Here is a 12,757-nt window from a genome sequence, read left to right on the forward strand (position 1 = left end):
TATTTGTTAAATAAACCCTCTGCCTAGTTTTTAATGAATATGTAGGCCTACTACGTTATTGTTAGGGGTGTGAGAAAAAATCGATTCGAATTCGAATCGCGATTCTCACGTTGTGCGATTCAGAATCGATTCTCCATCCATCTTCAACCGCTTATCCGGAATCGGGTCGCGGGGACAACAGCTCCAGCAAAGACCCCCAGACTTCCCTCTCCAGAACAACATTTGCGACTTCCTCCTGGGGAATCCCGAAGCGTTCCCAGGCCAGAGAGGAGATGTAATCCCCCCATCTGGTCCTTGGCCTGCCGCGGGGCCTCCTCCCAGTGGGACGTGCAACAAGGACCTCCCTAGGGAGACGCTCGTGAGGCATCCGCACGAGATACCCGAACCACCTAAGCTGGCTCCTTTCCAAGCGAAGGAGCAGCGGCTCTACTCCGAGTCTCTCTCGGGTGACTGCACTTCTCACCCTATCTCTAAGGGAGATGCCAGCCACCCTTCTGAGGAAACTCATTTCGGCCGCTTGTATCCGCGATCTTATTCTTTCGGTCATTACCCACACTTCATGACCATAGGTGAGAGTAGGAATGTAGATAGCTCGGTAGACCGAGAGCTTTGCCTTCTGGCTCAGCTCCCGTTTCGTCACAACAGTGCGGCAGAGAGACTGCAATACTGCCCCAGCTGCTCCGATTCTCCGGCTGATTTCCTTCTCCATCTTTCCCTCACTCGTGAACAAGACCCCAAGATACTTAAACTCCTCCACCTGGGACAGAGTCCTGTCCCCTACCCGGACTGTACAAACCATCGGTTTCCTGCTGAGAACCATGGCCTCAGATTTGGAGATGCTGATCCTCATTCCAGCCGCTGAACACTCGGCAGCGAACCGATCCAGTGAGAGCTGAAGGTCACGAACCGAAGGTGCCATCAGGACCACATCATCTGCAAACAGCAGTGACGCAACCTTTAGCCCCCCGAGACGTATACCCTCTCCGCCATGGCCACGACTCCGCCTAGAAATCCTGTCCATGAAAATCACAAACAGGATAGGTGACAGAGCGCAGCCCTGGCGGAGACCAACCCCCACTGGAAACGGATCCGACTTACATCCAAGCACCCGGACACAACTCTCGCTTTGGTTGTACAGAGATTGGATGGCCCTCAGCAGGGTTCCCCTCACTCCGTACTCCCTCAGCACCTCCCACAAGATCTCCCGAGGGATGCGGTCATACGCCTTCTCCAAATCCACAAAACACATGTAGACTGGATAGGCATACTCCCAGGCCCTCTCCAGGATTCCCGCAAGCGTAAAGAGTTGGTCAGTTGTTCCACGCCCAGGACGGAATCCACATTGCTCCTCTTGAATCTGAGGTTCGACTATCGGCCGGACCCTCCTTTCCAGTATCTTGGCGTAAACTTTCCCAGGGAGGCTGAGTAGTGTTATACCCCTGTAATTAGCACACACCCTCTGGTCCCCCTTTTTGAAAAGGGGAACCACCACCCCAGTCTGCCACTCCCTCGGCACTGTCCCAGACTTCCACGCAATGTTAAAAAGGCGTATCAACCAAGACAGCCCATCAACACCCAGAGCCTTCAGCATTTCTGGACGGATCTCGTCAACCCCCGGAGCTTTGCCACTGTGGAGTTGTCTAACTACCTCAGTGACTTCACTCCGAGAGATCGACGTCGATCCCCCATCATCCTCAGGCCCTGCTCCTATCAGGGAGGGTGTGTCTGATGTATTTGGGTTCAGGAGTTCCTCAAAGTGCTCTTTCCAACGCCCTACGACTTCCTCACTTGAAGTCAGCAAAGTCCCATCCTTGCCGTACACAGCTTGGATGGTTCCCTGCTTCCCCCTCCTGAGGTGCCGTATGGTCTTCCAGAACAGCTTTGGTGCCGCCCGATAGTCCTTCTCCATGGATTCCCCGAACTGCTCCCACACCCTCTGCTTAGCCTCGCCCACAGCCACGGCCGCTGCCCTTCGGGCCCGTCGGTACCTTGCAACTGCCTCCGGAGCCGGGATAACTTCTTCAGTCGGACGGCTTCCCTGACCACCACTGTCCACCAGGGTGTTCGAGGGTTACCGCCCCTTGAGGCACCTAAGACCTTCTGGCCACAGCTCGCAGCTGCAGCTTTAGCAATAGAGGCTTTGAACATTGCCCATTCCTGTTCAATGTCCCCAACCTCCACAGGGATGGCAGAGAAGTCCCGCTGGAGGTGGGAGTTGAAGTCCTTCCCGGACAGAGGACTCCTCCAAACGTTCCCAGTTCACCCGCACTACACGCTTGGGTTTGCCAGGTCTGTCCAGAGGTTTCCCCCGCCATCTAACCCAACTCACCACCAGATGGTGATCAGTTGACAGTTCAGCCCCTCTCTTCACCCGAGTGTCTAAAACATACGGCCTCAGATCAGCTGATACGATTACAAAATCGATCATTGATCTTTGGCCTAGGGTGCTCTGGTACCAGGTACACCTATGAGCATCCTTATGCTTGAACATGGTGTTTGTTATCGCAAGTCCGTGACTAGCACAGAAGTCCAATAACAATCCACCACTCAGGTTCAGATCAGGGAGGCCGTTCCTCCCAATCACGCCAGTCCAAGTATCACTGTCATTGCCCACGTGCGCGTTGAAGTCCCCCAGCAAGACTATGGAATCCCCTGCCGGCGCCCCATACAGGACCCCATGCAAGGTATCCAAGAAGGCTGAATACTCTGAACTCCTGTTTGGTGCGTATGCACAAACAACAGTCAGAGTTTCCCCCCTCCAACCCTAAGGCGAAGGGAGGCGACCCTCTTGTCCACTGGGGTGAACTCCAACGTACAGGCACTCAGCCGGGGACTCGTGAGTATCCCCACACCCGCCTGTGCCCTCACACCCTGAGCAACTCCAGAAGTGAACAAGGTCCATCCCTTGTCCAGGAGTGTGGTTTCAGAGCCCTTGCTATGCGTAGAGGTAAACCCCACCAGATCCAACTGGTAGCGCTCCACCTCTCGCACCAGCTCAGGCTCCTTCCCCACCAGCGTAGAGACGTTCCACGTCCCGAAAGTCAGCCTCTGCTGCCCCGAATTGGTCCGTCCGGAGCCTCCACTTTCCCTGCCATCCACTTGGCAGCGCACCCGACCCCACTGGTTCCGACCGCGGGTGGTGGGCCCACGTAGCAGAGAAGATGGTGTGTCCACGTAGCTTCTTCGGGCTGTGCCCGGCCGGGCTCCGTGGCAAGCCCGGCCACTAGGCGCTCCCTGACGAGCCCTACCTCCGGGCCTAGCTCCGGAGGAGGGCCCCGGGCTTCCTCCGGGCCGGGTAACGCATCCTCTTTTAGTGTAGTTCATGGGGGGTATCGTAACCCTGATGGGGGGGGCATTCGGGTGCTACACCTTGCCCAAGGGTGACCCGGAACTATGTAAGGCAGGGGCGTTCAACTCCCTGAGGCTTAATACAAGCCCACATACCTATGCTGGGGGCTCGCCTACTCCCGCTTCACCGGGTAAGTGAAAAGTGAAAAATCGATTCTCATTTTTAAAAAATCGATTTTTATTTTTTTATTTAAATTTTTTTTTTACATTTATTATTATTATTTTTTTTTTTTATTAATCCAACAAAACAATACACAGCAATACCATAACAATGCAATCCAATTCCAAAACCATACCTGACCCAGCAACACTCAGAACTGCAATAAACAGAGCAATTGAGAGGAGACACAAACACGCCACAGAACAAACCAAAAGTAGTGAAACAAAAATGAATATTATCAACAACAGTATCAATATTTGGCAGCACGGTGGAAGAGGGGTTAGTGCGTCTGCCTCACAATACGAAGGTCCTGAGTAGTCCTTGGTTCAATCCTGGGCTCTGGATCTTTCTGTGTGGAGTTTGCATGTTCTCACCGTGACTGCGTGGGTTCCCTCCGGGTACTCCGGCTTCCTCCCACTTCCAAAACACATGCACCTGGGGATAGGTTGATTGGCAACACTAAAGTGGCCCTAGTGTGTGAATGTAAGTGTGAATGTTGTCTGTCTATCTATGTTGGCCTTGTGATAAGGTGGCGACTTGTCCAGGGTGTACCCCGCCTTCCGCCCGATTGTAGCTGAGATAGGCTCCAGCGCCCCCCGCGACCGAAAGGGAATAAGCGGTAGAAAATGGATGGATGGATGGAAGTATCAATATTAGTTACAATTTCAGCATAGCAGTGATTAAAAATCCCTCATTGACATTATCATTAGACATTTATAAAAATTAAAAAAAAGAACAATAGTTTCGCAGTGGCTTACACTTGCATCGCATCTCATAAGCTTGACAACACTCTGTGTCCAATATTTTCACAAATATATATATTTTTGGTTCATTTAATAGTTAAAACTAATATACATTATTGCAATCAGTTGATAAAACATTGTCCTTTACAATTATAAAAGCTTTTTACAAAAATCTACTACTCTGCTTGCATGTCAGCAGACTGGGGTAGATGCTGCTGAAATCCTATGTATTGAATGAATAGAGAATCGTTTCGAATCGGGAAAATATTGTTTTTGAATCAAGAATCGCGTTGAATTGAAAAAAAAAAATCGATTTTGAATCAAATCATGACCCCAAGAATCGATATTGAATCAAATCGTGGGACACCCAAAGATTCACAGCCCTAGTTATTGTATTTTCATGTTGGTGATTATTGTGGTAGTCGTGAAGTTTTTTACGAGGTGGTAGTTAGTAAAAAAACAAGAAGTTTGAGAACCACTGATCTAAACCATACCGTACATTATTTAAACCATACCCAAATTTACAAAAACAGTATGTGCTTATTTTTCACCGCGTTTTGAATTTTGATTCCGTCACTTTTCAGGTCATTAAAAAAACCCATCTCCTGGGACCGTTGCTGTAATTAGCATTTATATGACATCAGAATTGATCTCAATATAGTTGGTGCACTTGCACAATAATGAGATGCAAGAGCAGAGTTATATTAATGATTCTGCCCTGATGACATGTTTCTCATATTTGGTGACAATAGTTTGAGAAAATGGTGGAATTGTTGTAGGTTCCCTGCCAGGAAGGTTTTTTACCGTTAGACTGTGTGACTAATTACAATTGACGGTGTATGACTGTTTGTTGTTTTCCTCTTTAAGTGAGGTGAAGAGGCTAATTCACAGTTATTGAAATGGGGCCCATCTGTTGGAGTAGGCAACACATCAAGTGGAATGCACATTTGCAGTTTGGGCTTGTGTGTGCTTGCGTGGACTGCAGACCTCAGCTGGTCAGTGCGGCGAGTCCTTGATGACTTTGTGCGAGTCGGCAGGGGCAATGATGGATGCGTGCGCATGCATGTGTATTTTTTTACCGGTTAAAGTATCACTGCGGGGACGCACAATGGTATGATGGAGTAAGTGAAGCGGGGGTGCGTGGATGTGTTATCTGAGCTCGGCTGCGGCATCGGGCGCACTGTGAGAAAGAGGAATCGCTTGTTTGCAATGCATGACCTTTTCATCTTGCGAAATTGTGTATTTCCTCTGCTGATTTGAAAGTGTACTGAGGGTATGTCTGCATCTTAAACCTTGTCTACCTACAGTATATAGCACTACAGTTTATTTTGGTGCAGTGTAGGGTAGGGTGGTCATGATACCAGAATTTCAGTATTTGATATGGATACTTGTAAATTTCATGATTTTTGAGACCACTGTAAATTTCATGATTTTTAATTCCAGGGAAAAAAAAGAACTGAACCCATGTACTTTAAAATTCAGTAGTTTATTGAAAAGTGTTTCAAAGTGTCAAATATTTTAAGATCACTCTCCTATCACATATTTGTGCACAGAATTTAAATTGCAGTACCAGCTGCCAAGAGATAGCTACGGTATATATTCAAAATGAACAGCCGTGGCATTTATCAAAACAAACAATACTGTGCTGATAAATATGCTCATAAATAACTAGGGATGATATTCGAAACCAGTTCTCCCGATTGTTTAATAAGAAAAGAACCGTTTCCATGGATTCAAATCCCTTTTTGAGAACCGGTTCCCGTTATCGAAGCCACTATACCGTATTTTCGCGACCATAGGGTGCACCGTATTAAAAGGCGCCGTGTCAGTTACGGGTGCTATTTCTGTATTTAACGCATGAATAAGGCACAGCGTATTTTTGGGCGCAGGCATGTTTAAACATACACTATCTTCAATCAATCAATCAATGTTTACTTATATAGCCCTAAATCACAAGTGTCTCAAAGGGCTGCACAAGCCACAACGACATCCTCAGCTCAGATCCCACATCAGAGCAAGGAAATACTCAACCCAATGGGACAATGAGAAACCTTGGAGGGGGCCGCAGATGTGGGGACCGCCCCCCTGGGCGACCGGTGCAATGGACGTCGAGTGGATCTAGCATAATATTGTGAGAGTCCAGTCCATAGTGGATCTAACATAGTAGTGAGAGTCCAGTCCATAGTGGGGCCAGCAGGAGACCATCCCGATCGAAGACAGGTCAGCAGCGCAGAGACGTCCCCAACCGATGCACTGACGAGCGGTTCACCCCGGGTCCCGACTTTGGACAGCCAGCGCTTCATCTGTGGCCATCGAACCTGTGCCCCCCCTTCCACAAGGGAGAGGAGGGCAGAAAAGAAAAGAAACGGCAGACCAACTGGTCTAAAAAGAGGGTCTATTTAAAGGCTAGAGTATACAAATGAGTTTTAAGATGGGACTTAAATGCTTTTACTGAGGTAGCATCTCTAACTGTTACCGGGAGGGCATTCCAGAGTACTGGAGCCCAAATAGAAAACGCTCTATAGCCCGCAGACTTTTTTGGGGCTCTGGGAATCACTAATAAGCCGGAGTTCTTTGAACGCAGATTTCTTGCCGGGACATATGGTACAATACAGTCACCAAGATAGGATGGAACTAGACCGTGTAGTATTTTATACGTAAGTAGTAAAACCTTAAAGTCACATCTTAAGTGCACAGGAAGCCAGTGCAGGCGAGCCAGTATAGGCGTAATATGATCAAACTTTCTTGTTTTTGTCAAAAGTCTAGCAGCCGCATTTTGTACCAACTGTAATCTTTTAATGCTAGACATAGGGAGACCCGAAAATAATACGTTACAGTAATCGAGACGAGACGAGACGTAACGAACGCATGAATAATGATCTCAGCGTCGCTAGTGGACAAAATGGAACGAATTTTAGCGATATTACGGAGATTAAAGAATGCCGTTTTAGTAACACTCTTAATGTGTGACTCAAACGAGAGAGTTGGGTCGAAGATAATACCCAGATTCTTTACCGAGTCGCCTTGTGTAATTGTTTGGTTGTCAAATGTTAAGGTGGTATTAATAAATAGGTGTCGGTGTCTAGCAGGACCGATAATCAGCATTCCCGTTTTCTTAGAGTTGAGTTGCAAAAAGTTAGCGGACATCCATTGTTTAATTTCATTAAGACACGCCTCCAGCTGACTACAATCCGGCGTGTTGGTCAGCTTTAGAGGCATGTAGAGTTGGGTGTCATCAGCATAACAGTGAAAGCTAACACCGTATTTTCGTATGATGTCACCTCGCAGCAGCATGTAAATACTAAAGAGTGCAGGGCCAAGAACCGAACCCTGGGGAACTCCACACGTTACCTTAACATAGTCCAATGTCACATTGTTATGGAAGACGCACTGCATCCTGTCAGTAAGATAAGAGTTAAACCAAGACAAAGCTAAGTCTGACATACCAATACGTGTTTTGATACGCTCTAATAAAATATTATGATAGACGGTATCTTAAAACATATGCTAGCATGCATGGACGCTGTTTTAAAAAGGCAGCAGGAGCAAAGCTGAGTTCGGTTGTACTTTATTGAAGTATTTATCAATGTACTCACATTATTTTTTGATCAATCCTCATCCACAAATCCATCAAAGTCCTCATCTTCTGTTTCTGAAATGAACAGCTGGGCAAGTTCTCCATCAAACACGCCAGATTCCCTCTCGTCATTTTCAAAATCAGTCTCGTTGTCCATTAGCATAGCAAGCTAGCACAACAGTAAAATCCGTTGTGCGTATCGATTCGCTACCGTGCTGGTCCCCTTCTTCTCCAGTGTGCTTCACCGGGATGTCGAAAGTGAGCGGCACCTCGTCTATGTTGGTGATGTGTTTGTCGGCAATTTTTTATTTACAACGCACATAGCAGCACTATATGCTCACTGAGGCCGTGTGTTCAGCGTCCTCTCTCACATGAAACCTTCACCCTATAACGGCCGCATGCTGTCCTCAGTCACGTCCGCTTTTCCTCCATATAAACAGTGTGCCGGCCCAGTCATACAACATCTTTGGCTTTTGGAACTCAGTGCGCACACAACAACCCATCTGGATTCGATAAGAGATTCGAAAAGGAATCGGTTCGATAAGAGGATTCGATAATGGGCTCAAACTCGATAATTTCTTAACGAACATCATCCCTATAAATAACAATAGTCTACCTTTTTACATTCTAAAAAGACAGCAGCAACATACAGCCTCCCAGTACATCATAACAAACAATATTGTTCTTAAAGTTTTTTGATATAGTAATGAATTAGGCTAAAACACATATTTTAGGCATATATACATCTTTTTTTTACCAGTACCAACATTTCAGCCTTTTTTCAATAGGTTATGCCTTTTTTTTGTTCTTTTTTTCTATTGTCTATCACTGGTCCATTAAAAGGCCACATTTTGAATACCACTGGTTTTCGTATTTCACCAGGAAGGCCAAGTGTTCCTAAGCTTTGTCTTCTTAGCACTCATACAAAACGAAAAAGGTTGAGTATTTTTTTTCTGCACATGTAAAGCACACTTCTTAGGCTTGCGGAGGTGGTACTCCGCTCACACTCGTGCAGCAAATGCTTTGTTTTTCATGGCCGCTTGTACTTGATTAGCATGAAGTAAGACTCTCCACTCTTTCACTTCTTTATCTCGTTTCACTTTTAATGCGTACCTTGATAAAGTTGAAAAACGGCTCCCTTCTGCTATGTCTATTCTGGCAAGTCAGGTGTGTAGTAGGTGTGTGTTGACGCGTACGATGCATACGGTCACAGTTGCATTATTGTTTATGGCGAGGGCGAACCAGAAGGGCCATATTTGCAATTAGTAAATATAGGGGAAAAGCTGGGTCATTTTGACTCAGTGCTCACACGTGTTGTGCAGTCTTTTGTACTAATGTTACTAAAAAAAAGTTAGCGATGTAATTTTTGTGTGTTGGTATCAAAATAACCCTAGTGTAGAGATTAAAACTGAAAATTGATTACAATGTCTGCAAGGTTGGCAATTCTAATAATGCAACATGCTAATGACACTTTAAGCTCAGTGGCCACTTCCCTCTGAGAACATCCTGTCTGAAGCATGGCAATTACTTTTTTAGGCATTGTGTTGGTCTCATATGACAAAAATGTGAACAGCATGATGAAGAGGACTGTTTACATAACAATTATAATTGATCCAGGCCATTTATTGGTTTATTCATCTGTTGTCAATCTTGCCATTCAGTAATGTATGTGGGATGGCGATAGCTACGTCACCTATGTAAATAGTGTGATATGATAGCGTGGTGACATAGTGTAAAGTCAATTCAACAAAGAACAGGAAGGCCACACACTACACACATGATGGGTCAATAGAGGACATCTTTGTCAACCTGTGGTTGGGTTCAGTTGTAATGCATAGACCTTTGAATAAAGCAAACTGTACTGATTGATGAAAATGGTCTTTAGTGGGCATGCAGTGTCTTCCTGTAATAATAAAAATTTTGAAGCCTTGAAACTTTGAGTTGCTTGCAATCTGTTTGCAACATTGAGGAGAATTCCAGCTGCTTTGTCTGTTTCCCGCACCAATAAAGAACTCTCTCTGAAATAATTCCCATGAGAAAAGTGCAGCAGAGTACAAAGGCTATGTTTATCACGGCATTGTGTGGCAATTTGTTCTTGGAACGCCACAAGTTGTTCCTACCAAATGAAGCCTTTTGATGATGGCAGTCCGAGGTGTTGAGCGGATTAAAGATGTTTTTTTTTGTCTTTGTCCCCCTTCAGCGAGGTGACGGTGCCCTCGGTTATCATCCTCAACACATCCAACGAGCAGTACTTCCTGCCAAGCCAGCCCACAGAGACCGTGGAGCAGCTGGTCCAGTTCATCAGCAGCGTTCTGAACGGTTCTGCACAGGTCTGAATTCCCCTCTCCTCTCTTCACACTTCTTGGTGTTTATGCATTCGGCTCAGCGTCTGCCTCCCTCTTGTACTTACCACCGTAATCACACCAGTAGTCTGATTAATCAAGCATTTTGCCTCGCATTTCTAATAGGTAGTTGTTGCAATCTTCTTTTTGCATGTGTAGATTTCACATCGCCATCCTTTCTGAATAGATTATCCCCAAATAATTCCAAGTCAAACAACAAGATTAGTACACCGCTCTGCATTGTAATCCGCGTGCCGCTCAGGAAGCTATTGTCGCTACATGTACCAAACCATAAGCCAAACAAGCAGAGGCCCTCTCCTCTGCGCGATAACAAACAGACGTCCCGACGGGTAAACACTGGAAACCTCACACTGCAGTTGAAGGCCTGGACAGTCTTAGTGTCAGCAAGGTTGCCAGCCAATCCCAATGAAGGCCTTCCGCTTGCAATGATGCAACCTAAAGGGAAACTGCACTTTCGTTGGGGGGAATGTTGCCTATCATTAACAATCATTATGTGAGACAAGAACACTTTCTTTTTTCATGCATTCTAATTCGTAAATAAACGTAAATACAGTAAAAGTCAGCTAACAATGGAGCCAATGTGAGTTGCGCTCTTCCGCCTATAAAGCACTCTTAAAATAATCCAAACACCTCCATCAAGGTTTTATATACATACTGTAAGTATATATGTATGTATATATGTCATTTAGTAACAGGTACATTCATAATAACAGTAATCTTTACGTATGTTGCTCATTTTAGGCATATGGCTACGTATTATTTTCACAGATGCATCACAACGTTCGTTTTAATCTTCAACAACACCACCACCACTAATCATGACAGACTTCATGAGAGACAACCAACGTAATGAAAATAATCATTTACAGTATGTCTGCTCTCAATAGGATGCCGACTGATGGGATGTTCATATCTTCCTGTTTAGATGAAGAATTAACCATAATCCTCACAAAAGGTTAAAAAAAAGCCGGCGACGCAAATGAGCGTCTGTGTCTTTCTCGCCATTTCTGGGTCTAAGTTGAATGTCACAAATGACCAACTTCTCGGTTTATGGCCAGAACATTCTACTATCCAGGTGAGAGGCATGATCTGCAACAACAAACAGTGCAATTAACAGTGCAATACATTTTCATAACATGGTCACTACTGCTTAGTTTCTCTTGTTATATTCTTATTTTTACTGTTATATTTTTTTTCTTATTGTTGCTTTTTATATTTATTCTTATTGTTATATTTTCTATTTTATTTCCATTTATACCCCCACTATTTACTTTTTACTTTATAAATTCGATCTCAATTCTGTACACTGCTGCTGGAATTTACATTTTCCTGAGGTAACTCTCCTGAAGGAATCAATAAATTACTATCTATCTATCTATGATTCATAATCTAGAATTAACTTTCATCCGGTCAGCACAAGCAAGTTAGCACTCTGTGATCACAGCGCAGCAATTTTTTTTAATCTGTGTTAGCGCTTATAATAACAATTTTTGGTCAATAGTCAAGTCACGAAATGTAAATAAAGTATTGTTGGCGGTTTGTGGGTGCATTGGTAGAGTAATCTAGAGGCAGAATGGATTACTCCCGTCACACTCCCGCCACCTACTGTAGAACGAGCCGGTTATTACAAATGAGAATGCTCTGGAGCCGCATATGGCTTTTTCATGCCTCCTCTCTAGCTAGCAAAATGTCAATAAATAATAGCTATTTAGTTTTTATTTATCTTGTTTTATTTAGTTATTTTATTTTAATGTAATGGTTGTTTTGTCAATCGAAATGTACATCACACCCCCTATGCATCATCTTTTGCTACAAAGCAATGGTATTGTTTTTAGCGGTCAACCCCCCAGGTGAGCTAGCAATCAAAAAAGAGAAAACATTTCTGATGAAAATAGAACTTTTAATGTGTCATGGACAGATTAATTTGCTTTCACTGTTGATTAGTTTGGTTCACCACTGTGCTTAATATGTGGGGAGAAGATAGCAAACAATAAAAAATCAAATGCTCAAAGACATTTCTAGAACAAAAAAATATCCAGCTGAAAATGACAGGAGAAAGAGCAGTTTCGGAACTCCTGCATAAAGCTGATTAGAGCAAAAATACTTGGTGAGTCGTTTTCTGTCTAGTGTTTGATTTCATGAATGCTATAGCATGAGTGTAATGAAACTATAAGTGGTGTTATCGTCATTTTATGGATCAAACAGAGTTTGCGGCTCTGGGTGGGTTTTATTTGGTGCGAAATGGGCTTAAATGGCTCTGTGTATGCTTAAAGTTGTCGACCCCTGCTGCAGTATTTCCAGCACACCAAATCCATCCATCCATCCATCCATTTCCTACCGCTTATTCCCTTCGGGGTCGCGGGGGGCGCTGGAGCCTATCTCATAAGTCTTTAAATTAACTTTCAATTATTAGGATGTCTGGTGGGATACGTCGTGGTGATTAGTAACCGACATTTGCAGATGCTTTGTAAAATTTTTCTTGATACATTTGAGTATTGGCTCTGATTTGGGTGTGTGTGTAGGAATACCCAATAATGTGGACTCAGTAAGCGCATATACAGGCGCA

The 12,757-nt window shown here is 44.7% G+C and overlaps 1 protein-coding gene across 2 annotated transcripts in view; it reads left to right on the plus strand.

The window, feature by feature from the left end:
* The window catches only part of LOC133630124 (protein disulfide-isomerase TMX3-like), a 124,171-nt gene that overhangs the window by 36,660 nt on the left and 74,754 nt on the right, over window positions 1-12,757 (plus strand). For both annotated transcript variants that reach the window (XM_062021465.1, XM_062021464.1), the window contains exon 14: window positions 10,029-10,158. In XM_062021465.1, the coding sequence (XP_061877449.1) occupies window positions 10,029-10,158 (130 nt within the window). The remainder of the gene's footprint in view (window positions 1-10,028; window positions 10,159-12,757) is intronic.

This window comes from Entelurus aequoreus, linkage group LG15, assembly GCF_033978785.1.
Source record: "Entelurus aequoreus isolate RoL-2023_Sb linkage group LG15, RoL_Eaeq_v1.1, whole genome shotgun sequence".
Classification (NCBI taxonomy): domain Eukaryota; kingdom Metazoa; phylum Chordata; class Actinopteri; order Syngnathiformes; family Syngnathidae; genus Entelurus; species Entelurus aequoreus.